This window comes from Theobroma cacao, chromosome 4, assembly GCF_000208745.1.
Source record: "Theobroma cacao cultivar B97-61/B2 chromosome 4, Criollo_cocoa_genome_V2, whole genome shotgun sequence".
NCBI lineage: Eukaryota > Viridiplantae > Streptophyta > Magnoliopsida > Malvales > Malvaceae > Theobroma > Theobroma cacao.
This window is the reverse complement of record NC_030853.1, coordinates 16,891,246-16,918,578: the sequence shown is the minus strand read 5'-3', so window position 1 is coordinate 16,918,578 and position 27,333 is coordinate 16,891,246. Positions and strand designations below refer to the sequence as shown.

Below are 27,333 nucleotides of genomic sequence, written 5' to 3'. Positions count from 1 at the left end.
TTAATAATTTATAAAATAAATGAGATTTTAAATTTAACTAATATCTCTAATTTTAGCAAAATTAGTATAATATCATCTGAATCTATATAGGCATAAGTAATATGATTCGTTGAAATTACTTTGTTCCAAGAAAAATAAGATGTTACTATTATTTAATCTTGGTAAGCATTTGAAAATAATAAAGATCAAATATATAGTCATTTGCATGTCTTTCTTATTATAGGGTACTCATTACTTTTTTATTTTATGTAAATAAATGCACCATAATATATATTAATATGATATTTTATATGAATATTGGGTATTATATAAAAAGCTCCATTGATTCATATTATGTAGTTTTTATTTCCTACACTAACTTTTCCTTGTTAAAACCATAATTTATAAAGGCTTTTGCGCGTGTGAGCACATTATAAAATATTTAATAAAATTATAAATTCCATGAAAAACTTTTTTATTTGATGCAATTCTAATCTTAGTCTTAGAATTTGTTCTTTCAAACTAATCTTTGCCATAAGGTAGAATTTAAGTTTTTATTCTTTGAAATTAAGGTAGAGATAAAATTTGCTTATATCTTTGCCTTCCAATTTTCCAATATAAATAATTTAAAATTTTAAAATTATTAATTTGACAAAATAAAATAAAATTTATCCGAAATCAATGCCAATTACAAAATTTTAAATAAATATAATAACTCATATTTGACTTGATAAATGGCCAATCTTTTTGAATGATTAAAATTCAAGTTTCAAATCTTGTACTGTTTTCATACCTCCCGTATTATTAAGAAAATATATAATTTTAAATATTTATTTTATTTTAATAAGAAAAAATGTTTTTAATCTTAGACATTTGTCCCTACTATTTTAAATAGGTAGAGGATGTTACAAAATTTCATTAATTCAATATTAATTTTTTTTGAAAGGCTTATATTTATAAATAACTTGATTTGTAATAAATTAGAATGTCTTGCAATAAAATTTTATGACCTTAGGAAGGGATATATTGAAAAGACAAAAGTTAAGAGCCAAAATACCATTACTTTTGATAAAATAAATGAGTTTGTGTGTGTGTTATGAATCTCATATTGTTAAAAGATGAGAAGATTATATTTATACTTGATAGACATGTCTTTTGATCAGAATTACTTAACTTTTTATTTATGGGTATCCATGAGAAATATTAAGATCGAGGTAAGTTCGAATCAAAGTAGATTTTTCCTCTTTACGAGTGAAAGAGTCCATGCAATTGCATTGCAGAATTGAATGATACCAAATGTCACTATTCACATGAATTTTGAAAATTTCTTTATGCGTTTTGGATTGAAAGTATAAATAGTAAAATATGCATTTAGAATAAAAAAAACTCGCCAAGACTTTTTATTTTATTTTTTTTGGTTAAAAGATGAGGTTAAATTTGGTAATTTATATTTTTGTGTCTTAAACATATCAGATATGATTAGACACGAAATACGTTAAGGTTAAACGTGAACACGACATGAATAATATTCGTACCTTAAATCTAAAACATGTATGTATATGTTTAATAACCGTATAACACAACATGACACGATTAACACATTTATTAAAAATATGAATATACGACATGACACGATTCGATTAATAATATAATTAAATAAAAATATTTATAATTAAATATAATTTTATTATTTAAATTTAAAATTAATAATTATAATAAATCAAAATAATAATAACATCTAATATAACAAAACAAAAGTTCAAAATTAGGATTTGGGTATAGTATAATTACCTTATTTTTTTATAAAATTTTAAAAATTTATTAAAATAATTGTTTCAAATTATTTAAGTAAGTTTAAAATAGTTTTTAACTATTATTTTTTAATAACTTGATAAATGAGTCATGTATATACGTTTAAATATAATAATATGATTAAACACGTTTATACGTTTAAATATGATAACATGATTTATTAAATATATTTAAATATATTTTAAATTTATTATTTGGACACGTTAAGATATGAACGTGTTAGACATAATTAAATACAAAATACGTTAAAATCAAATTTAAATTTATTTAATCTCATGTCGTGTAAACATATTGTATCTAAAATTGTCAAGTTAGGCGAAGCAACGAAAGTCAGATAAAAGAATTCATTAAATCATTAATATATCATTCTCTGCCGCGTAGACAAGCTTGCCAAAAAAACAAAACCAAGAACAGCTGTAACCAGAGACTTGAAAAGTTGCAAACCCCAAAGACGAAAAAAAAAAAAGAAAAAGAGATCAACCTTATAAACTTGTATGTAAAAAGCTGCAACTTCCTAAAAAAAAATCTACCCAAAGCTCCAAATATTAAGGTTAGTTTCCCTTTTTCATTTTCTTCCTTTGTACTCTTCGTACACTCTCCATAGACTTCTTTCTTTTGACTTCTTGTGTTACAAAACGAGCTATCTTCCTTTTGATAGTTTTATTGCATGTCTTCAGTTTCTTGGTTTTTGAAGTTGGTTGATAGATATATGCATTTGGTCTTATGTTTTTGTTGTGATTTGGAGCATTTGCTTCCTCTGATGCCTTGTTTCAAAAGATAGTCTTTAGGAAAAGTGGGTTCTTTTTAGAGTTTTGCTTGTTTTGGTCTTAGTTCTCAGATCAAGTTTGATCTATTTTCTTGTTCCATTGTGGTTTTTATGTCCTTTCTGTTGTTGGGTATTTCTCAAGGTTTCCACTTTTACAATTTTATTGATTCAATAGCTTGATCTAGGCAAGTACTAGTGTTGGATTTTTCTTCAGATGGGTAGTGTTTTAATTGGGCTTAACAAGGCAGTTTAAGCTGTTTGGGTCGAATTCTTTGTATTTGATAGAGAGAGTTTGAGTTGTTGTGGTTTTGCTTATAGCATGGCCATGGGGGATTATGAATCTGTGGCTCCGCAATTAGAAGGAGAGGAAAATTTAATTGCTGCGGCTAAACATTTAGCGAGAGCATTAGGTTCTAATAAGAATCTTACAAAAGATGTGAAGAAAATTTTGGCAGATCTTGGTAGTCAATTATCTAGTATGGCTACAATTGATGATAACATGGTTGAGGATGGGAAAAGTGGGATTCAAGAGCAGTTGAGTGTTGTTCAGGAGAAGATTATGAGTTGGGAGGCAGATGAGTCTATGATTTGGGATTCAGGTCCGGATGAAGCTGTTGAATATCTGAATGCAGCGGATGAAGCTCGAAAGTTGACTGAGAGATTAGAGAATCAGTGTTTAAATAGTGAAGAAGAGAAAGAGTTGTTACGTAGGGCTCATGATGTTCTTCAGATGGCAATGCAAAGGCTTGAGGAAGAGTTTAAGTACATGCTTGTTCAGCATAGGCAACCATTTGAGCCTGAGCATTTGTCTTTTCGTTCGAGTGAGGATGATGCTGTTGATGAGAGCTCAATAGTTTCTTTCGGAGATGACTCTATTGAAGAGTCAACCCCCCAAGATAGCATCAGCAGAACCTCAGAGGAGTATATCATTGATTTGGTTCATCCAGATGTGATTCCTGATCTCAAAGGCATCACCAATTTGATGTTCATGTCAAATTATGATCATGAGTGTTGCCAGGCCTATGTCATTGTTCGAAAGGATGCATTGGATGAGTGCCTCTTCAATCTTGAAATAGAGAAACTGAGCATCAAAGATGTGCTCAAGATGGAGTGGGGTAGCTTGAATTCCAAAATTAAGAGATGGGTTAGAGCTATGAAGGTCTTCGTGCGGCCCTATCTTGCCAGCGAGAAGTGGCTCTGTGACCAGATTTTTGCAGAGCTTGGATCTGCTAATTTGGTATGTTTTGTTGAAGCGGCAAAGGCTTCAATGCTGCAACTTCTGAACTTTGCTGAGGCCATCTCAATTAGCTCTCATCAACCAGAAAAGCTAGTTCGAATACTAGACATGTATGAGGTGCTTGCAGACCTTCTTCCTGATATTGATGCATTGTTTTTAGATGAGGCTGGTTCTTCTGTTAGAATTGATTATCATGAGGTTTTGGAGAGATTGGGTGATACTGTAAGAGCAACATTTGTTGAATTTGAGAATGCCGTTGCATCAAACGCATCAACAAACCCTTTTGCAGGAGGCGGAATTCACCATCTGACCAGATATGTTATGAATTACCTTCGGCTTCTTGCAGACTATAAGGATACCCTCAATTTGCTCCTCAAGAACCACGATGGAGCTGCTGTTTCCCAGATCTCCCCTGACATGAGTCCAGCTACAGAGGAGGAAAGTATGAGTAGAGATTTCTCGGGCAGTTGTTCTCCAATGGCTCTCCACTTCCGATCACTCACTTCTATTCTTGAAGCCAACCTCTACGATAAATCCAAATTATACAGGGATGCGTCCTTGCAACACTTATTTTTGATGAACAACATACATTACATGGCTCAAAAGGTTAAAAATTCAGAACTCAGGCTTATATTTGGGGATAATTGGGTTCGAAAGCACAACTGGAAATTCCAACAGCACGCAATGGACTACGAGAGAGCTACTTGGAGTTCAATTCTTTCTTTATTGAAGGATGATGGCAATTCCAGCTCCAGTTCTGTCTCAAGGACCCTTCTCAAGGAAAGATTGCGTAGCTTTTATGTTGCTTTTGAAGAGGTTTATAAAACACAGACGGCATGGCTTATCCCAGATGTTCAGCTCCGAGAAGATTTAAGAATTTCAACATCCCTGAAAGTGATCCAGGCTTATCGGACATTTGTGGGAAGACAAATGTCCCACATCGGTGAGAAACACATCAAGTACAATGCTGAAGATCTGCAGGATTACTTGTTGGACCTCTTTGAGGGATCCCAAAAATCATTGCATAATCCTCATAGGAGGTGAAACCATGGTAGCAATGTTAGGCACATACACGATTGTATCTTTTACAGATGAAAGGCTTCCATTGTACTTGTAGCTTTTTTACTTTGATCAATAAGCAGGTGGGTTAACGCAAATCCCACCTGTTGAAAGTGTCTCTCTCTCAATTAGCTTCCCAATACGTGTGAACTGAGTGAAAAGAAAATGATTTCACTGTTTGTAATCTTATTGTTGTAATGTGATCGATCCAATTGGAGGCTGGAAATTTCACCAATGTCATTTGTCTTGGATTTGCTTTATGTGTTAATCCTTTTGCAGAGATGCCTATTTTTATAACAAACATAATAATGGCACATTTTTTAGTTGGATTCACTGCTACAACTCCATTGCTGTAAGTAGGATGTATCCTGGAGCACAGTCTATCAGATCCGTATTGAAGCTGCTAAAGCTCATTAAAAATGGGTTGTAATCAGGTCCAAAATTTCAGTTATTGCTGCAGATTCAGAAGTTGCTGGAGGACGCATGGAAAAAGTCTTGGCTTTAGGGTAAAAGTAAAGGCAGTCCAAGTTCAACAAACTTGAGAAACTGAATTCAACTTGAAGGGGTCTCATATCTGTCAGGATGTACATAACACAACAAAGAGTTCCCATGTGGCTGATGGCGTAGAATGGCAACCAGTATTTCAAGCCAACTTGGGGATTAAGAATTGAATAATATTTATTGGGATGGAGCTCCTCAGCATTTACATCATAAAGTTTCTGGTTAGCCCGCCATATTCAGTTGAGGCAACTTTATTAAAAGGTGAGAGCTTGCATCTGTCCACCTTCAAAGAACCTGACATCTGACAGAGACTTGACTTTCCCACCTTGAATTTTTTGTAGGTCCTGCAAAAAGGCTCCTCGTGACTCGTGAGAGCAAATGGATGATGTACGGAACCTGAATTTGGACTAAGCTTGCTATGGATGTTCTGTGGCTGAGAACCGAACAAGTCAACTGAGAAAATTCTTATCCATACCAACATTTGAATTCATTTTTCTTAGCAACCATTGGTTGAATTGTCAACAACTTTTGGTCTTCACAAGCATAGGCTTTGGAATTTGACTTTGGCTAGAGACACCATGGTGGAGCAGGAGCATTGAACAAGAAAATATACTTACATCTCTCCCCCAGGTTCTTTAGTCTTCAGTTAGTTAAGAATGGCCATCACCTAGTTGCCATGACTTGTGACATTTTCTCTAATGGTTACATAATGGGGCTAAGTTTTTTATTTCTTCTTTCCTTTAAACATTGAGATTTGATTTTTATGAAACAATATTTTCTCTTATGGTCAAGGCAAAGTTGAGCCATTGAAATCTGCCCTTTTTTTTCTCGCATTGAAATTTGGTTGATTTAAAATTAATTAGAAGGTTCTTTGTATTATTTTAAAAATTAAAAAAAAACTTTTATTTTTTTATTACATTCAATTATATTTTTAAATTTTTATTATAAAACAAAATACATTCTTATAACTAACATTTAACAAACAATCATTAATTCTAATCTTATCATCTTTATACCCACATGACATTCTTATCATTAATTCTTATTTTGTCGAGCTGCTGCTGCTATTTCAAAGCCTTTTGGTGCTTCCATAGTTAACTGCCCTAAAGCTTAAAAAGAAAAATTGCGACTTATCCATATCACTATATCCTATTCGCCATTTACTATTATATATAGCTTAAACATAAAATTAGAAAAATAAAAAAACTGATATTTAAACAAGGATAAAAGTATCCTTTCAGACACATGTCAAATGAATATTAGTATTCTAGTAACTGAAAATAATTTACACAGTTAAGTTCCATGTTCCCATTGACAGCTAAGAGAAGTTATCTTCTAACACAGCAACGATTTGCTGATTCCACCAAGACACTAAGAAAACTACTAATCTACAGCACTGGCAGGTTACCACCAATATACAACACTGTAATTTCCCTTGACTATCAGGTTCGGAACTTGTAAGTGTTTCTGAGCAAGCAGTGCTACTGTGATGATTTGGAGTTTCTACACCTTGTTGGCACTCAATAAGCACTTGAGAAGCCACAATCTCAAAAGAATCAATCCCCAAACAAAGACTTGATGTGCACTTGACCGAATCCATCATATAACTAAATCAACACCCCAAACAATTAACTCCTACTCCCAAAAATTTAGCAGCTTCAGCAACCTGTTAGTCACAAAGCCCAGAATGGTTTTCGAACAGCATCTGGATTGGAGTTTCTATTTAGGGATTCATCACTGCTTTCCTCAGAATCATCATCTTCATCCCCATATGCCATTAACTGGACCAAGGTATCTGAAACAACTAAACCATTTAGTAAAGCAATATGCAGTTATACACTCCTATTGGAGGATATCATTTACTAGATTTTAGTCAATATCATAACATTATTCATAACAAGGAAGCAAGTTTCGCACTGGAAAACTTTTAAAATAGGCTGATTAGGGATCCATTCCTACCAGGGACAGTATCAAGTTTAGCTTTACTGAAAATGTTGTTCTTATCATGCGATTTCCCAGGTGGCATTGATGAAGTGAACTTTGGTGGAGGTGGTGGAGGCAGCATGGTTTTTGGAGGTGGAGGCTGGAAGGTTCTTGGAGATGGCATTCCATTAGATGATGGATGAACCGACTTCTTAGGAGAAGGCGTAGTTGATACATTTTTCACACCTAAATCTCCCAATGGCTTGCTTGGTATTAAAGAATTGGAACCCTGAAATGAGTTAGACAGAAAAAATCCACGCCTATTTTCTCAATAACAATAAGATAATAGATAATAAAAAATAGCAGCTGGAAAGAAAAAGCTTTAAGACTTCACAAGAAAAACTTTACAAAGGTCGTGTGTGAAAAAGAAAATGACATAAGCAGTTGGTGTCAGGGCATTATTTAGTTACTTAAGGCTGTTAACCTTGCTGTCTTGAGTGACAGCATGGACTATTCATATAAACCAACAATTCAGCCTTGTATTTTTCAAATCAAGTACTTAGGCAGTTTGTGCCCGGATTCAAAAAAAAAAAAAAAAAAGCCATAGCGTTGGCCTATGTCACTGTCAACAAAAAATGGTTACAGCAACTGAAAATTTTGTTGTCCTCAGCAAAGAGGCCATGCAAATTTTTTTTATCACTGGCTTATGCACATATTGTATATTTCATGCATTTTCAGTTGGAACCATAGCTTTAAAGAGATCCTAAAGAAAAATGGTCCATCATATTGATACCAAAGAGCCTATAAATGAAACCCAGCTGCGCATTCTCACAATGCAAAGCATGGAAGATGCCAAATTAAAAATGCAAAATTCAAATATAAAAGCTATCCACCCAATCAACCAGTAAAAATCTTGAAATGGTCCTTGATCATTGCTTTGAAGCAGGAAAGACTCGTCAAATTTGCTCCTTTGAACCTTAAAACCCTGTGAAACATACAAACCAATGGCCCTAACAGAGGTCTGGTATCAGCCTATTAGCTTCTTAGAAGGTCAGAGAAAATACCTGGAATGATAAGCAGAGAAAGTCAGAGGAACATGTAATCATTAATCCAAAAGTATAAATTCAAAGAATTACATCTAATTGCATTAACTTGCCAAGATCTCCCATTTACTATGAGTAAGGTTTTCTTTTCTTCCATTCCAGGGGGTGAGGGAGGAGAGAGGGAGAGGAAGGGGGTGGATACATAAACATGTCAGAGGCACATGTACCAACATGAATCAGCAGAATACAGGATTACATTCATGAGATCATGCACACCCTCTTACATAGACAACGAAATGTCCATCCTGAGACATTTGGGAACTAATCAAGCAAAGGTCACTCTGGATTGGTTGAGTTAAAAGTGCAGTTCAAGAATTAAATTAGATTTAAAGACCATCACTGTCTTTTGCATTCTCTGCCATGTGAACTATAACAGTAGTCACAATTCAGTTTCTACCACATGACTATAACATGGCCGTTGTAACTCAATTACTTGGAAAATGCCTCCATGCTCCATTAATATATACTTCTACTTTCCAACTAAAAAAAACCTTCCATTCATATGCTAATAGACAATCCATTTATACCACTTTCTCTAAGATATAAGTGGCTCTAACTTTAAAAATGTGCCAAAGCAAGCAGAAACTTAATTCTCACCATTCTAATTGAATTAACAACATTCAGCAAGTAGAGATAGGAACTCCAGCATAGGCTAGAATGTCTTAAAAGAGCTCATATTAACCAAAAAGCTCCCCTGGGGTAGCTAACTCAAATGCTATCCTCATCACAAATGCTTCTAAGATATTCTTAGTCAACATTTCTTTTTTTGAGGAATCATAGTCAACATTAAGTAAATATCATTTTAGTTTTTTTTTTCTTAACTTAACAATCCCAATTCTAAAACCCCCACCCCCTACCCAAAAACCACTGAGAGAAATTGAGAGAGGTACCATGAACCAGACTTGGTCCACTAATTTAACGAAAAAAAACAAATTAGGGTAAGGACTTGATCTGTCTTTCATAATATTATTACTTTTGGCCATTATGGCACACAAGTAATGAAATCCTTGTACCTCATAGCCTCAGTTGAAGGGAAACTAGCAGGAAAATGCACCGATACCTGGTTGGGTCTTGCAGGGCCCTTTGAACCAGCTGGTAACTCCTGAAACTTCCGCTTTTGTGGAGGCTGTTGCTCCTTCTGTAAAGTAGAGCTAACATTTGATTTGGATACTGTGCTGGGAACTGAGGTTGTAGGAACACCCATGCTTGCTACGGATGTTGCAGGTACAACACTAGAGGAGATTGGAGATGATTGTCTAAGAGCTAATGCTACCTGTTGTAATGGTGTGGCTTGGGGGTATATCCCACCATATCCGCTATAGCTTGTCCCTCTAGACACTAAAGGCTGTGGATAACCAACTGCATTTGCCTGGATTGGCCCAGAGTTAGGCATTCCCCCAACTATCCCTTGAGAATTGCCAGTAGTGATAGCAACAGGAGGAGCTGGTGTAGTGACTGCCATTGATGTCAAACCAGCAGCTGAACTAGCATTTACATTTGTTTCACTCCCAGAACTTTGAACGCCAGTCAACAACTGCTGTGGAGGAGGAACTGCACCATAGACCTTACTTGATGAAGTCCTAAAATGGTTGGAAAGAAACAAGTTACTCCAGTCCAAAATAAAAACAACCAGACTTTAAATAACAGAAAAATTACAATTTGCAATCACCACTCAATAGAATAGAAACCAGATTACCTGGATGCACCAAATTCTACACTGATAGTGTCCAGTAGATTCTCTGCCAAACGCTTAGCATCATCAAGACTTTTAGGATTATTACTGGATAAAAATAAGTGCAGTGGTTGTGGTGTTTCTGCAACCAGTACAAGGCCAGATAAACCATAATTGTTTAAGAAAGAAATCTAAAATAACAGCACAAATCATTAGGTTTACCCAAAAATAAAGAAGGAAAAGAAAAAAGAGGTTGCCTTATGCACTGGAAAAACTACCTTCACCCTGCAGGCTCTCAAAGTTTCCAGAACCATGCCCTCTTAGTATGACGGTTGCTCCTGTTTCATTCATAATGTGATTTATATACTGGTCCTGCAAGTACAAAACCAAGCCACCACCAACACAAAAACATGCTCTCCCAGTTGCATGGAGATGTCAGAGAAAGCTCCAAACATTAGAATCTCTCATCTCAAACAAATACATTACAAACTTTAAATAAACTAATCCAACAAAATACTCAAACAAGTAAATGGGTACAAGACATGCGAGAAATACCAGATACATGCTGATGCAGTAGAAAGACAATTTGAGGTGAGGGGGTTGTTTAGGGTAGGTAGAATGGGACCATAGTCCACATCCTTGACATGAGATAGTGATTTTCATTTAATTATGCAAGAAGGTATCACCATCTAATTATACAATCTAAGTCATAGGATAAAATAGCAGTTCTAGCTCTCTGATAATTATAAGCACAGATAGAACTAAATTAATCAGGAAATAAAAATAACAGCAAGATAATATATGGATCAAGAGAAATGTACTATCCATTCAAGGATTAGTAAAAGTGAAAAATTGAAAAGAAAAAAAATGAAAATCTCACATTTGGTCCTCGAATACGAGCAGCAACATTCAATGATGGGTCTGCATCAAAGCCCAAATATACACATGTGCTAAGTACCTAAGAAACCAGATTCAGTTAAAGATTCACCCCATAATTAATTATCTCAATCACATAGTTCACATGATAGGGATTGCAGTGCAAGTATACCTTCACACTGTTGATCATAGCTGCCATAAAAGAAGCAGAACCTGTCTGTGAGCTCTGACCGTGTTTCAACATTTCTTCGACCATTGCAGCTGCACGATCTACAGCTAAAATCCGCTCTGCTGTCTCTTTTAACTGCAGTGGTAATTAAACAAGCTTTGTAAATCTTTGTTTTAAACCAGATCAAATATTTGGCTTCTAACGTTAGTTTTTTTCACCTTTTTTATTTTTACGCTAAGCAAAAGCTCAGACAAGAAGAAAGAAAAAAAATTCAAATTCCAGTACAGATATAACAAATTCACCATTAATGCTCTATAAGGATGAACAACTAACACTTACATGAGCACCAGCGGATATGTGAAGATAGAGAGGCTTTTCACCATCAGGCGGAGCATTTGGTGGGCGATATTTTCCCCTGCACACCAATTAAGCCAAACCATTAAAAAGGAAGAACAAAAAAAGAAAATTGTTCCAAAGCTTCAGCACATCTGTTTAATGACACTCACCTAGTTATCACCACAGCACCAGTGCACCTTTGAATCTGAAAGATTATCAAAATAATTTACCAACATTAAATAAACAAAAGAACTATTTCCCCAATTTTAACAACAAGAAACCCTTTTTTCCATCTAATCAAAGAAAAACAGATTACCTCTTCCTGTGTCTGGCGTTTAGTGAGCTTGTAGCGAACAGAAGATTCTGCATCATTCATTACAATTTCCCGGGCAATTACCAACTCATCCTGGATCTTAGGCTAAATCAATGTAACAAACAAAATACGCAATCAGACTTTTCAGTTAACAAATTTGAAAGTATGCAGGAAAAAGCAGTTTAGCATATTTCTATACAAACATATCATCAAAAAGCAAAAATATGTAAATGCCATGCACATAGGAGTTCTTTCGGGTACCCTGTGATAAAAAAACAAAGGCCCAGAGCCGCTTTGATTGGATCAACATTCCAAATATGAAACCATGCAGGCAGAAATATCCATAAGAAACAAACTAGCGGCAATTACAAAGAAAGGGAAGAAACATCTTGCACACATTCTTACACTAACAATATTTGGCCCATACATATTAGACTAAATCCAAAAATAATACTATAGCTTAAGCAATCAGGTAACATCCAGAACCCCTCTCACCAACCTGCTTAAATGCTATTGTAAATCAGGTAGATCTGACAAACTGAACTTACTAATGTACAAACTATCATTTCAAGTACTAATTATTAGCAATAAACATTAACATATGAAAGAACTAAACCACATCTAAAGATAAATATTTGCAAATGGTTCTTTTTTTAGATAAGATTCACAAAACACAGAAAATGGTAACAGAACAAAATATTGCCATCATCCTTGAGCCTCATGTACATGTCAGGTGACAATGTGTTTGGTTTGTGCAAAAGCCATCATCTAAACTTATCATACTTGATTTTGTTTTGGTACCACTGCGGCAGCATGCTGTTGGAACACAGGGCTAACAGCTGTACAACTAGCAGCGAGTGGATTCGACAAAATGGTGCCTGTGACTGGAGCAACACCAGGAAGCGGAATGCCACCAAGAGTTCCCAAGTTGCTGAATGGGACAGCAAATCCAGCCGAAACCATAGCTTCTGCAGGCTGATCCCACTTTCTCTTTTTTCTGAATAATATTCCAACTATTAAAAATTGTAACCACCAAGCAAGCGTAAATCTACTACACAACAATTAGACAACCACTTATAGAGATCACAAACTTTGTTCAGAAACAACGTTTTATGAGATTTATGCTAACTGTAGGAATAAATGTACTAAAATCACTAAAAATTCAATAATACACATTTCATAATCAAAATCCTTCCTCTAAAATGTAAGTTCGTAAACGTAACCAGTAACAACCTGGATACGACAATCACGACACACCAACAACCTAGTATTGACGATTTTGATATAATCTTTTATCCAGCCTTGCGTTGCATGGATGCTCTAGCGCTTGCTTATCAAGAGACAATAACTCGGTCCAACTAGATTTTTTTTTTTTCACCTTTCTAATTATCATTAAATATAGAGCTTAATTACGCATAAAATTTAAATACTTCAATATATTCCACTGGAAAATGACAACATTTTTCTTCTCTTACGTTGATTTTTTTTTTTACTCTAATCAATCAATTCAAATGCTATAAAGTTCAACAAATTTCTTTTGATCAATTCCCAAAATAAAAATAGATCTTTTGAATTTAAGAAATTAAGAAGAATAATCACGAAACAATTAAGGTTTAAGAATCGAAACTTAGGAGTAAAAAGAAATTGGATACCTTTGCCTTGTTTGAGAAGCATCGTTGGTTACAGTCGCGTCATTGGAAGAAACCCTAGCGCCACCGTCCTCCGTCATCTCTTTCCAAAAATTTCAGAATTTGGAGAAAAAAAATCAAATCAGTTTTTTTTCTTTATACAATTATTATAATTATAAAAAACAGATTCTTGTTTTTCTGGAATTTGGTTTTGATTGTGGCGTCAAATAGGGGGCTTTTCGGCCTTTTTCCAGATACAGGGAAGTTTCGAGCTTTCGCGGAGAATTGAGAATGGATGGGCACGTGCGAACTGAAGTTGATGCTTGAATGGGTCAGAATGTCACGTGCACCACCTTATCAAAATAAAATAAATAAAAAAACTCGATTTTATCAAATATGTTGTTAACTAGAAATTGGTACAGGTTTTTTTATTATTTAACTATTATAGATTAAATTGTTTATATAAAATATTTATTTTTTTAATCAATATTTTACCTACATAAATTTGACATCTCTAACACCCTTGTTGGGAAAGTGAAAAAGGTACATTCTATTCTAGCTTTTCTATGTTTTTCTCATATTGGAAAGGATAAAACATAAAAGTGAATTTGAAAACATAAAAAATTAAGTTAAAATATTTATATTTTTTGAATTTTAATTGAAAGTTTAAATATATTTATTAATTTTTGAAATAAAAACTTTATCTCAAAAAATTTCTTTTACTGAACATATAAGTCTAGCTCTTAATTAATCGTTAATATTTTTATTAGTTTAATAGTGTGATAATATTAAAAAAATAATTTTATTTTTTATTAATTTTAAAATCATTATTATATAATTTTTTAAAAAAAATTAGGAGAGCATTAGATCTAGTGCTTTTCGAGAGCTTGGAAATTTAAAAAAATTATATAATTATAATTCTAAAATTAATTAAGAAATATATTTTAATTTTTTCATATTTTCTATTAAAAGTATTTACATTTTTGGAATGAACTATTCATTTTTCATACTAATATATCCGTATGTAATTTTGTTTAAAAATTAAGAAAGTGAGATATTTTACTTTAAAAATTAAAGTAAAATAGTTTTACCACCTAAATTTTAATTGAAATTATACGAAAATTTATTAATTTTTAAAATAAATATTTCACTTTAAAAATAAAAAATTATTATTATATTTAAAAAATTAATATTATATTTTTAAAAATAAAAAAAATAAGAAGCATCCAACTCACCAAGAAAGGGGAGCATCAAGGGTCAGTGCTTTCCTTGGGGAGCCCCAGTTGAGCTCCTTAAGGGAGCATCAAAGCTCCCCAAGGGAGCCTCGATCAGGCTCTCTAAAGGGGCATCGGGCTCCCCATCTGAGGAGCACCAGGTGCTCCCTTGGGAGCCTCGATCGGGCTCCCCAGGGGAGCACCGATGCTCCACATGAGGAGTTGTTTTTTAATTAATAAAAAATAATACAAAAATATAATAGCAATTAATCGATAAAATTATCTTTATATCTTTATTATGTCAGTAAGTTACCGAAAATATTAATAGTTGACTAACGACTAAATCTACTTATCTAACAAAAAATATTTTTTTAAAATAAATTATTTCAAAATTAATAATTTTTTGTATAATTTTAATTAAAATTTATAAAAATAAAATTATTTTATCCTAAAAACTAAATTCACGAATTTAAACTGGATCATCAAGAAAAATTATCTTCACCCTTTTAACACCTTAAAACAATTCTCAAAAATATATCTTCTACCCTTCCCTCCCCTCTCTAACCATTCATTCAACCGTCCCATCCGTGAACCTGCTCCCTCGGTCGGCCTTCCCTCCTCCCTTCATCACTTCCCTCGACCCTCCCATCTCCCATCTTTGTCTCCGTCAACCCTCATCCTTTGACCCTCTCTTCCCTCCACCTATCTTGACCCTCCCTCCTCACATGACAACTCTTTCTTTTTCTCTCTCTTTGGTTGCTGATTTTTTGAAAATAAAATTATAATGAAGAATATTCTTTACAAGTTGATTCAAACAAAAGAAAATATTTTATTCAGTTTATCTAAATTTTTTTCAGCGAGTTAATTTCCAATTACTGGAGCATTATATGGCCAGCTGAAACCATCTAATGCAATGCATACTTGTACTTGTGAATCTAGGCTTGTAAAATCATCAAGTAGTACTAATAAATTTTCAGTGTGCTACAAATATGTATACCCAAACATACAATTTTTTCCAAAACAACAAACGTTCTTTTCATTGGTTTTTTTTTTTTTCACTTTTGAACAATTGAATAACAAAACTAGAAAGAAAGATGACTTAACTTTCAGCCAAAAGTAGCCATTCAGGCATTCACTTTAATATTTTATCATTCAAAAGTAACACGTCAGTGCTACAGGTGTTGTTGAAATACATGCAAGGCTGCAACCCCATACCCAAATGCTCAGAACATGTTGCCAATATGAATGTACTCAATCGACTAATGTTAATGGACGTTCCAGAACTGCGTCTGGGCTATTAATTACATTGAATTTGGTTGAAATAGTAGTAGCTTTATTTAGCCTATGAACTTGAGATTTAGAGTTGAACCTGGATCTATGGCAATGAACAAACCCTAAAATGAAAAGTGATTCTTGTTATTGAGCAATCACTTCCCCATGTTTACCAAATTGAGAAATTGCCGAAGACAATTTGCTATCTAAACAAAACACTTGCTAAAGCAAAAGAAATTCATGCAACTAAAAATTTTATTTATAAGCTCAAGGAGAGGGATCTACTTTTATTCAAATCTATTTTGACTTAGGTATCTTCATGAGAGATCTCGCATTGATGAAGGATTAAATCCATTTTTATATCACTTGTCACTAGCATACGTTTTCAACTAAAAAAACATGTATATTAGATGAAAAAATATATTTGTTTATAAGCTCAATACTCATTTCATCTCTTATGGATATGAGATTATGACAACTAGTACATCATACCCATATCAATGAAAAATAAATCTGTTTGATACTACTTCCCATAAGTCTACATTTTCAATTAAAAAAAATATGAATATTAAATGAAAAAAGATTTTTATTTATAAATTCAAACAACTAATACATGATAAAATTAAGTTTGTTTTTATATCACTTCTTATGAATTTACGTTTTTAACTAAAAAAAATCATGCATGTTAATTGAAAAAAAGTTTAAAATTTTAAATATAAATAATTTCAAAGTGAGCATTTCAAAAATTAAACTCGAAACTTCTCGCACAAGTGAGAATCATACCACTAGACCAAATGCCCACCTTGTGATCCAAGGAGTTTAGTATACTTTCCATTTTGGAAGTTAGGCTCTTGATACACTGTTCATTTTGGAAGTTGATGACGACTTTTCATGTGTTTTATATATTATAATAAATTAATGATGATTCAAAGGTTGTAATGGCATGTTTGGTCATTCTTTCCTAATTTTTTAATATCTTTTTACATTTAGTTTAACTCACAAAATGATCGTTTCGGTAAATGGTCATTATAAGAGAAGTTGAAATAAGACTTTCTCAATAATAACTATTCTATGGCCATTTTTTATTTGATTTTTTTTAGTTTAAAAGTTATTATGAATTTTTTTATAAAAAAAATAATTTTTAAATTGAGTTAAAATTATTTAATAAATTTATTTTTATAAGTTTTTTTTTATAGATAAGTTGTTAACTAAATGCTCAAATTGAGACTAAACGTTTAAGTACTTTTTCAATTAAGGATCAAACATTTCTATTGTAATAATCAAGGGTCAAACAATTTCGATTTTTTACAATTAAGGGTTAAGGTGAGAGGTGTCTGGTAAAGTTTTTAATATCTTTTTACATTTTATTTAATTCATAAAATAATCATTTCGATGAATGACCATTCTAAGATAAGTTGAAATAAGACTCCCGCAATAATAACTATTCTAACAGCCTTTTTTATTTAAGTTTTGTTAGTTTAAAAGTTATTATGAACCTCGTATGAAAAATAATAATTTTTAAAATTAAACTTAAACTAAGATAACGATGTTGAATGGATAAAAAAAAACATGAGAGATAAACTGAAAGATCCAAAGAGAGAGAGAAAGAGAGAAATCATAAGAGGGAAACTGAGAGAACCAGGGAGAACAGTTTGACAAAAGCATTGGATCACACAAGGTGGACGGTGCAAGGGTGCTACTAACCAAGAAAGGAACTGGGTAGGCGTAAACAAAGGAAAGATCCTTGGGGAGTCGAGAAATGGAGAAGAACCTTGTTTACAGCGTTTGTGGGAAATCTTCATCCAGAAACGAAATGGGAACAACTCAAAGACCTTTTTGATGAATTTGGAGTGGTGGTGGATGTCTATTTACCAAGGCCAAACAGATACATGGGAATCAGGTATGCTTTCATCAGATATAGGGAGGCCCGCGAATTAGACAGAGCAATTTATTTGGGTTATGAGAGGAAGGTTAATGGGAAACGCATTAGAGTAATGGAGGCTGTGAAGCCCAAAGACACTAAAGGGAATGGGAGCAAATAAGATGCTTACAGGGGAAGACAGGCAAGAGAACAAGAGAATAGAAAGACATACAAAGAGATACTAATGTGCAATAGAGCAGAGAAGGGGATAAAAAGAAAGCGGAAGCTGGAAAGATATCTGAGACAGAAAAAAAGAACAGACTAGTCATAGAGGAGCAGGAGTTGGAATGGCTTAACAGAAGTGCTATGGGGCAATTAAGAGGTAGAATTAATTGTGCGTCAGTGGAGAGCCGCTTGTTCAGTGAAGGGATAATTGTGCAAGTGAGACTAGTAGGGGGCTGTTCGTACTAGTCACTTTTGCAAATAAGAAGGAGATGGAGGAATATTTAGACAGGTGCCCATACTTGTTTGAACCTTGGTTCCAATCCTTATCTCCATACAAGGCCGATAAGAATGATAGGAAATACAAGGTATGGGTCAAAATTGAATAGATACCTCTCCATATCTAGCATGAAGACAGTTTCAAAGCGATTAGAGATGTGTGGGGCAAGTACATAAAATCCAATCGAGACACAATGGACCAATGGAGATTGGACCAGGCCCTCATACTTGTGGAGGTCAAATCTTTAAGGAATATAACAGCTTTCACACATCTGGCAGTTAACGGGGTCAACCACTTTGTCAAAACTTCCATCATGGACATGGAAAGGAGTCAGCCATCAATCCGATCAAATATCTATGAAGGAGGCAGTTCAGAATCAGACTCAGAAAGTCAACGATCGGAGAAGCGACAAACAAATAGGTGGATGGAGGAGGAAGAAAGAGAGCACGGTGAGATGGTGCATAGAGAATCAGAGCTAGAGTCAAACGGAGGAGAGAGGGATTAGGCCTTAGAAAAACGTCAGAGTAGGCCTACTAGTAGTGATCAATATAGTGTTAGAAGCTACAGGTGTAGGAGAGCAGAGGATTGGGAGGAAATTTCAAATTTAAATGGAAGAAAACATAGTTGGCAAAAAGGACCAAACAAATATTGGACAAAGATGGAGTATGAAAATGAGCCGAAGGATCAAAATGGGCTAACTAATGAAAAAGAGACGAATGAGAAAGCTAGGCACTCGGGAAGCCAAGGAAGCAAAGCCCAAAGTATAAACCAAACTGAAGAGATGTCTAAAGATAATGAGGTAACATGCTGGGGTGATGACAACCCAAAGGAAGGGCTTAATCAAGCAATACAACAGATTGCAAGTGGGTTGTGCAAGAAGAGAAGTAAGGTAAATAAGGGGGAATGCAACTGGGTGACTAAAGAAATGTGTGGAAAATGCAAGAAGGGAATAATAGAAGGAAAAAGAAATAGTGAGCACAAAGGGGTGACAACCTGGTGTTGTAGGAAAGAAAAGGATCTTGCCACATCAGGAACTGAGTGCGGAGAAAGTAGCAAAATAATAACCTGGAGCTATCAAAAGAACAGAGTCAACAAAGGGAAAGAAAGGTCAAGTGGGGTAAGCCAAGAAACACATAAGGGTGGAGGCTCAGAAGATACAGTATCTGAGTTTTGTAAAGGAAGGTAGTGAATGAAAACTGTGGAGAAGAGAAGCGGGAAAGGGGAAAAAAGCAAAGAGGAGGAAAGGATACTAGAAAGCAGCCACGGAGAAAAGAGAGTGAAAATAAGAGAAGAAAGCAGCAAGGGGACAGGAAAAAACTCAACTAGGAGGAGACAGATTAGAGAGGAGGTACGAGAGCAACTAGATTATGAGGTAAATTTTGAGTATGAGCTCGGAGAGATGAATCTGTCAAAAGGTGAAAATATAGCAAAAAAAGTAACAAAGAAAGAGAGATACAAGAGATTTGGAACATCAGCAGGAAACTTGGACTAGAGTACCAGAAAAACAGAGATGAAGTTATCAGAATGCTTGCAAAAATTGAAAGAGAGGAGAGAAAGAGGAGACTGAACAAAGGTTGAAAGGGGAAGTTGACAGGTAAGAGTGCGAGTTTAGTAAATTGAATGATAGTTATTTCTTGAAATATGAGAGGGTTAGGAAAAAGTGAGAAGAAAAATGCAGTGAGATAATTAGTTCAGAAAAATAGGCCTAATTTATTATTTATCGAAGAAATAAAAATGCAAGAAGAGAAAAAATGGCTGTATGAGAAAATATAGGGGAGGGATAAAATTAAAAGGAAGTTTGTAGCTTCAGTGGGTAGATCCGAGGGCCTCATTTGCATCTGGAAAGAGGATTTTTTTGAACTCATTGATAGTGTGGATAATAGAAATTTCATTCTGCTGATTAGGAAAGTGAATAAAGTTGATAGAACATGTGGTTTCATAAACATTTATGCCCTGAATGATGAAAGTGAAAGGAAGAATTTGTGGGAAGAACTGAAGGCACTTATGAGCGGAAAGGAGGTCATGTGGCTACTAAGGGGGACTTTAACACTGTGAGGTTCAAGCATGAAAAAACAGGAAGAGCTGATGTGGGGAAATCAGCAGCAGCTTTTAACGAATTCATTAACAATACGACATTACTTGATCTTCCACTTACTGGTGATAAATTCACATGGTGTGGGTTTAGAGAAAGATGGGTCTTCAGCAGACTGGATCGTTTTTTAGTTGATGTTGAGTGGTTAAATGGGGGTCAGGAATTGGTGCAACAATGCCTTCCAAGCTCATTATCCGACCATTGTCCGGTGATTTTGAGACACAATGAAATGGAATGGGGACCCAAACCATTTAAGATATTCAATTTTTGGATGGATGAGCAAAGCTTTCAAGAGCTAGTGGAGAATTATTGGAAAAAGAATGAGCAAGCAAATGATGACAGGATAAGTTTATGGATGAAGCTAAAGGAGTTAAAGCAAGAAATCAAGAACTGAAAAGTGAGGGATGTGGGTAATTTACAATAGCAAATTCAATACTTGGAGGAAGAAATCAAAAGCACATTTGTTCAATGCCAAGAGAGGAACAATCAACAAGCAGGATATGAAGAAATAAGAGCTAAAAAAGCATAATTGTGGGCACTTTACAGAAAAAAAGAAAGGGAGTGGATGTAAAAATCAAAAGTCAAATGGGTAAATGAAAGAGACCGAAACACAAGGTTCTTTCAAGCTACGACTTTGACAAGGAAGAGAGTGAATCAGATTGACAAGCTGAATGGAGCAGAAGGCATTGTGGAAGACCCAGAGAGCATCAAAAGGGAGGTGGTCAACCACTTTCAAAAGCTGTACACTAAACAGTTAGTCTTTGATGTTAAGGAAATGGACTAGGAAATAGGGACTTTAAAAAGGGAATCTGTAGAATATTTGGAAAAACCTTTTGAAGAAGAGGAATTTTGGGCAACAATACAAGGATGTGATGACAACAAAGCTCCTGGACCAGACGGGTACAATCTGAATTTTTTTAAAACCAGTGGAATGTAGTAAAAAAAGAGGTGATGAAGTTTATGGGAGACTTCCACAAAGAGGGCAGGCTAGGCTATGGGGTGAATGCCTCTTTCGTTACATTAATTCGGAAAGTCCAAAACCAACTAGCTTAGGCGAATACCGACCGATCAGTTTAGTGGGCAGCCTTTACAAAATTGTGGCGAAGACTTTGGCGAATAGATTGAGAAATGTCATTGGTGAAGTTATAGGGAGGAATCAATTTGCTTTCATCAAAGGTAGGCAATTAATGGATTGTGCACTCATAGCTAATGAAATGGTGGATTGGATGCATAAAAGTAAAAAATGAGGCTTGTTGTTTAAGTAGATTTTGAGAAGGCCTACGATTGTGTGAGTTGGAATTTTCTTGATTTCGTCATGTCAAAAATGGGTTTTGGAGCTAAGTGGAAGGTTTAGATAAAGGAGTGCATTACTACAGCAACAATATCAATTCTTGTGAATGGTTCCCGAACTAGTCAGTTCAAAATGGAGAAAGGTTTAAGGCAGAGGTGTCCGCTATCCTCGTTTTTATTCAATATGGTGGGGGAGGTATTAAGTGGTATGCTTAGGAAAGCTGAGGATTTAGGTATGTGTAAAGGTGTGGTGGTGGGGGATAATGGAATGTCAGTCACTCATCTTCAATATGCTGATGATACCATCATCTTTTGTGAGCCTAAGATTGAGAATATGTCGAGGGTTAAACGGATTCTTAGATGCTTCCAAAGTGTTTCCGGACTAAGAATCAATTTCTCCAAGAGTCATTTGATTGGAATTGAGGTTGAGCACAATGTGGTTGAGAATTGGGCAAGGAGAATTTCTTGCCATACAAGAGAAGTCCCCACCACTTATTTGGGGCTGCCATTAGGAGTTAATCATAATTTCGTAAAGTTTTAAAAACTTGTGATTGACAGAGTCGAAGCTAGATTGGCAGGATGGAAAGTAAAAACTCTTTCTTTGGGGGGTAGAGTGACATTACTGAGGTTGATTTTGACAAGTTTACCAATATTTTTTATGTCGCTATTTCAAGTCCCGGTCCAAGTGAAGAATGAGCTTGAAAAAATCCAAAGAAACTTTTTATGGGGAGGGGCTGAGTTGAAAAGGAAAATTCATTACGTGAAGTGGGACAAAGTCTGCAACTACAAGGAATGTGGAGGCATTGGGATAACGAATATTAAGGTGAAAAATCGTGCACTTCTTAATAAGTGGATATGGAGATACAGAAAAGAAAGAGATAGTCTATGGAGGGAAGTCCTTGTGGCAAAAACTAAGAGTGATCCTACAATGCTTTTGTCGAGTGTGAGTGTAAACAGGAAAACCTCAACACTATGGAAACACATTATTAGTCCTCTTTCTCCTACTAATAAATAGTTTTTGCAAGTTACCTCTAATCTTGGTTTTACAATGGGCAATGGAGAAAATATAAAATTTTGGCAAGATGAATGGATGGAGGGAATCATTTTGTCCGATGCTATTCCCAGAATTTTCGCGTTAGCTTAAAATAAAAATGGTATAATCACTGATTTTGGCAGATGGGAGGGTGATCACTGGATCTGGGATATACATCTCAGAAGACAACTATTTGGATGGGAGATTGAGCAATGGGAGTATTTGGGAGAAGCCCTCAGTGAGTTCCAACTTAGCAAAGAATTAACAGATGAGTTGGTGTGAAAAAGGGAAGCAAATGGAATTTACACTGCCAAGTCTTTTTGTAAATATGCTCTGGTCACTAATGATAAAGTGGATGGTATTTGGAAGCAAGTATGGGCAAATCTAGCACCATATAGAGTGGAGGCTTTTGCATGGCAGCTCCTCCATGGTAAGATTGCGGTGAAAGACGAACTTGATAAGAGAAGCATGTTTCTGGGGAATGCAATACAATGTGTGCTCTGTAACAACGAAAGGGAAACAATTCAACATTTGTTCGTTGATTATTATGAGACATGGAAAGTTTGGATGGCCTGGTGCAAGGCATGGGGGGTTTCATGGAGTTCACCTAAAGACATAAGAACATTTTTCGAAGCCTGGAATGATTGTCAGGTGGGTTCGAAAGACAAAAAATTATGGAAATTGGCATATTTTGCAACTGTATGGACAATTTGGAAGTGCAAGAATGAGGTGGTTTTCGAAGGAAGAGAGTGGGACAGTGAGCAATGCTATGTTCAGCAAGGTTGAGAGTAGCAGTTTGGGGGAATGCAAAATGGCCGAAAGAATTCCTTGCAGTTCTAGACACTTATAGACAGTGTAAAGCCCGACCTTATAAAATACTTGTCATGACATACATGTGATGGATAGCATGTTTGCATGCTAGGAGAGTCCCGAAAAATTTACAAAAGTCTGTATTGTACTTAGAGGTACAACAAAGTTGATTTAAGCCTCGAACTAGATCAAATAGGAATTTTAAGGTGAGATTAAGAGCTTCACAGTTCATGGATGACTCAAAATGGTAATTCAGAGTTTGAGGATCAATTTGGAGTCAAACCGAAATTTTTACTATCTAGGGGTAAAATGGTCATTTATCACCTGAGGATAAAATGAAAATTTTAAAAAAGATTTTTTTGGCCCCATTTGACTTATTGGAGTATGATTTGAGGTTAATAAGTGAAAAAAATTGTAATTTCGGTATTTTTCGGAGCATAGGGGTAAATGGTAATTTTCCCATTTTAGGGGCAAAATTGTAATTTTACACACCCGACACTTGTCCAGCACATGGATTTTACCCAATTTTATCATGGATAATTGAAGGGATTTATATGGTGGAGAGAGAAAGCTTAATAGTTAAGAAATAAAAATGAGCCAATGAAATGGTGACACGTGTCAAGTTAATATCAATTTATTTTTTTAGTTTTAAAATCAGAAAAAATCAGCCTATTTTCTCTTCATGTGGCTGGCCATAGTAAGAACAAAGAGAGGAAAGGAAAAACACAAAACCTAGGTGGGAAAATTGAAGAAAAAGTGTGAGATTTCAAGGAATCAAGCAATCAAAGGTAAAATTTCTTGATTTTGACTTGTGATCTACCTTTCCCATGCATTTCTCCTTATTTTTCATGATTAAATTTCATGTTTTCATGGTGAATTCATGGCTAACCAAATGGGTATGGAGAGAGAATGAAGTTGGATTGATTTGATTCTAAGATATGTTAGTGTTTTTAGTTAGTTTAGCATATTTAGAAACAAAAAAACAAGAAAAGAATTTATTTTCTCCAACAACCATCAATGGCCGAATTTACCATGTGTTGAGTGAGGATGAATTTGATTTTTATTCTAGGAGAATTGGTTAGAAAATGATGAATTATGGTGTGAAAAAGTAGTAGGACAAATCACGATGTTAATGCACCATTATTGGTCGAAAATTTTAAGAAGAAAAGTGAAGATAGTTTTGCCAAATTTTAGGTTATTTGATTTGAGTTTGGTGAATTAAGATATTGGAAAAGAATTGGAACAATTTGGAGTAATTTGGGATTAAATTAGACGCGTTAGTAATTTAATCGAATGATAAGATGAATTAGGCCAATATCGGGTTTAGATAGTTACCAGTGCATTTTTGCATTTCATATCATGCATTAGTAGTCTAAATTAGTTTAATTTCAATTTAGTACTAATGTGGTGAATTTCTCGATTTTGTACTATATCAAGGTGGTGAGTCCTCCGATAAAGGCAAGGGAATTGCACCCGAGGACCAGTAGTCTGAGTATTTCGAGAATCTGTACTCTAGACATAGTGAGTAAACTTACTGTCATTTTAATTATCTAAGGTGGTTTTTAGATGATTTCATGAATTCTATGGAAAAAAGGGATTTAAAAAGGTAAATTTTCATATTTTATGAATAAATGTGTTTCAATGAAATTAATTTATAAATTGTTTTGAAATTAATAGTGATTTTGAAAAATAGAGTACACGGAGACTATTAATTGTTGCAATTCGATTGTTTAAATTGATTGGCTTATGATAACTAGGGCATGATTAGCTAGTTGGCAATTGTATTGAAATACGAATTGTTTGGTTACCTTGAAAGACTGCAAATTACAAAAATTGCTACATCATGTTATTGAGTTTTATTGTATGGTGGATTATATATTAATTAATCACTGCAGTAGGGGGTTTCTGTGGACCAACCTTTTAGAGAGGCACGGGAAACCCTATTATATTCTTACCTCGAACGGAGAGGAGTGTAAGGTATCTCCTGGGGTAAAGCTTAGGGTTTACTTCACGCCAAACCACCACGTGAGGGGGAACTCAACCAACGCCAAGGAACGACTATGTTTTCAAAATAAAAATATGATTTATGCGAAATGTGAATTTTTAATAGCCTTGGCGGTCTCGGTAGGATGCCTCGGCCAAGGTGTCCCTGAGAATGGATTTATGGCACAAGCCTAGTTTTTATGATATTCATAAGCCTCTTTACGTATTTTGAATGAAATGTGTTCTAATACTGTGACCCAGTCTACAATGATTTACTTTATTGTCTCCATGTACTAAACTCTAGATGTTTATGATGATGTCTGTTTACTCATTGAGATTTTATAATCTCACCACCCTTCTTTCCATCCATTTAAGGTTCAGTATAAACTGTAGATAGCTGATCTCATCGAGGACTACCGTTGGATCTGCATTTTTCAAACTATAGGTTCACAGTCCTCTTTACTTTTGTTTATTCGGGGGCCCTCTTGTTATTGTAAATTAAATTAAATACTCTGACTTACTGTATTACAGTATGTATGAATTTATTTAGCTTTTACGCTATAAAAATTATTTACGTATAACTCTATAAATATTGTTTTATAAGAAAATAGAATATTTTACTTAATATTTTTTTTATTTTTATATTATATCCAAATAAGCATAATTTCGTTTTAAATGAAGATTTTAGACTTTTAAACTCATTTTGATTATGGATTATGTGTTTTGTACTTGAATATTACATTTTAGCCAATTTCAAAATTTTTGAGAAAAAAATGACCAAAATACCCTTGTGAGACGAAAATTATTATTTTATTTATTTTAAGTTGGAAACAGTTTAAAATCTTTTAGAACGTGGTAATTGGCAACAGTTACTTGCAGGGGAAATGATAAGCTGATATTAAAGCCTTGCGGGATTTTGGTTGACATTCGGGGTAATGAGTGTCGATCGGGACGTCGCGACGGTTGTTACGGGCTCGAGGGGAGTACCGAGTCGTGACAGACAGCTACCAACAACAAATCTGAACAAAACGAAAGCTAAAGAAAGAACGAGGGTTGAATGGAAGCTGTCGCAACAAGGTTAAATGAAGTTTAATGTCGACGGGGCGACACGAGGATGTTCGGGACCTGAGGGAATTGGTGGTATACTAACAAACCACAAAAGAGAGGTCAAAGTCATATTTTCCAAATCCATAGGAGCAGCTGATTCAAATTTAGCTGAATTGTTAGGTATAATGGAAGCTATTATTATCTTCATGTCATCAAGATGGAGGAATAATCAAAAGTTGGTGATCGAATATGACTCTTCTAACGCTGTTAAATGGATAAATCAACCGCACACTGCACCTTGGAGAATGCAAAAATGGTTGATCCAAATAGAAAGGATGAAGGAAAAACTTGTGGGATGGGATGTCAAGCATGTGAAGAGAGAGGCGAATCAAAGAGCGGATTCACTTGCCAATGAGGGAGTTCAACTGCAGGATGACATATTGAGAGTCTATGGGAATGACACTGGAGATCCAGCACAAGAAAACCTTGACTTATGAGTTCAACATAGATTCTTTTCTTTTGCTGATTCCTAATACGAATTTTGGTTTTGTGGGTGGTTCTGGCTTTTGTGTTTCACAAGATCACTTCTACTTGTATGATTTAGGTTTGTTAACCTCTTTTTGTTTGATGGCGGATGTATATGTTGTTTTTATGGGGAAGGCAAGGGTTGATCTTGTTGCTGCATAATTGATTTTTTTTTATGATTGTGCAGCTTTTCTTGAGGTTTTCTCCTCCTTTTGGATGTAACTTTATTTACCTTATGAATGAATTCTGCAATTCAAAAAAAAAAATTAAACTTAAACTGTTTGATAAATTTACTTTTATAAGCTCTTTTTTATAAATAAGTTATTGACT

At 34.7% G+C, this 27,333-nt stretch overlaps 4 protein-coding genes and 1 long non-coding RNA gene across 7 annotated transcripts; 4 read left to right on the top strand and 1 right to left on the bottom strand.

The window, feature by feature from the left end:
* On the top strand, window positions 2,124-6,145 carry LOC108661801. The gene is made up of 3 exons (XR_001927650.1): window positions 2,124-2,341; window positions 5,302-5,615; window positions 5,696-6,145. It is a non-coding gene; the product is annotated as an uncharacterized LOC108661801 (long non-coding RNA).
* On the top strand, window positions 2,339-5,106 carry LOC18601655 (exocyst complex component EXO70B1). Its single transcript, XM_018120111.1, has one exon. It carries the CDS (start codon window positions 2,877-2,879, stop codon window positions 4,836-4,838), a length of 1,962 nt encoding a protein of 653 aa, XP_017975600.1. The 5' UTR covers window positions 2,339-2,876; the 3' UTR covers window positions 4,839-5,106.
* Window positions 6,544-13,689, bottom strand: LOC18601653 (protein RIK). 3 transcript variants are annotated; one of them, XM_018119854.1, is made up of 13 exons: window positions 13,399-13,689; window positions 12,530-12,743; window positions 11,750-11,851; window positions 11,604-11,638; window positions 11,437-11,512; window positions 11,101-11,232; window positions 10,933-11,010; window positions 10,331-10,424; window positions 10,077-10,194; window positions 9,654-9,960; window positions 9,441-9,518; window positions 7,314-7,566; window positions 6,544-7,149 (listed from the first exon to the last, which is right to left on the bottom strand). In XM_018119854.1, exons 1-13 carry the CDS (start codon window positions 13,473-13,475, stop codon window positions 7,028-7,030), a joined length of 1,686 nt encoding a protein of 561 aa, XP_017975343.1. In that variant the 5' UTR covers window positions 13,476-13,689; the 3' UTR covers window positions 6,544-7,027. The 3 variants fall into 3 exon arrangements, with proteins under 3 accessions (XP_017975343.1, XP_007032745.2, XP_017975344.1); XM_007032683.2 differs by having other exon boundaries at window positions 9,441-9,960; window positions 13,399-13,688; XM_018119855.1 differs by lacking the exons at window positions 6,544-7,149; window positions 7,314-7,566 and adding an exon at window positions 7,808-8,341 and having other exon boundaries at window positions 9,441-9,960.
* LOC18601651 lies at window positions 21,739-23,424 on the top strand. Its single transcript, XM_018119020.1, has 3 exons — window positions 21,739-22,139; window positions 22,782-22,914; window positions 23,008-23,424. Exons 1-3 carry the CDS (start codon window positions 21,739-21,741, stop codon window positions 23,422-23,424), a joined length of 951 nt encoding a protein of 316 aa, XP_017974509.1.
* Window positions 26,514-26,975, top strand: LOC108661583. Its single transcript, XM_018119019.1, has one exon. It carries the CDS (start codon window positions 26,514-26,516, stop codon window positions 26,973-26,975), a length of 462 nt encoding a protein of 153 aa, XP_017974508.1.

Coding starts and splice junctions, on each gene's coding strand:
- LOC18601655 (XM_018120111.1), top strand. CDS start 2,877: ATGGCCATGGGGGATTATGAATCTGTGGCTCCGCAATTAGAAGGAGAG.
- LOC18601653 (XM_007032683.2), bottom strand. CDS start 13,475: ATGACGGAGGACGGTGGCGCTAGGGTTTCTTCCAATGACGCGACTGTA. Junction 11,639..11,749: donor AACGCCAGACACAGGAAGAG/GTAATCTGTTTT, acceptor ATAATCTTTCAG/ATTCAAAGGTGCACTGGTGC. Junction 7,150..7,313: donor TAAACTTGATACTGTCCCTG/GTAGGAATGGAT, acceptor TAGTTGTTTCAG/ATACCTTGGTCCAGTTAATG.
- LOC18601651 (XM_018119020.1), top strand. CDS start 21,739: ATGGAGAAAGGTTTAAGGCAGAGGTGTCCGCTATCCTCGTTTTTATTC. Junction 22,140..22,781: donor GTTAATCATAATTTCGTAAA/GTTTTAAAAACT, acceptor TGATTTTGGCAG/ATGGGAGGGTGATCACTGGA. Junction 22,915..23,007: donor AAGAATTAACAGATGAGTTG/GTGTGAAAAAGG, acceptor GGTATTTGGAAG/CAAGTATGGGCAAATCTAGC.
- LOC108661583 (XM_018119019.1), top strand. CDS start 26,514: ATGAAGTTTAATGTCGACGGGGCGACACGAGGATGTTCGGGACCTGAG.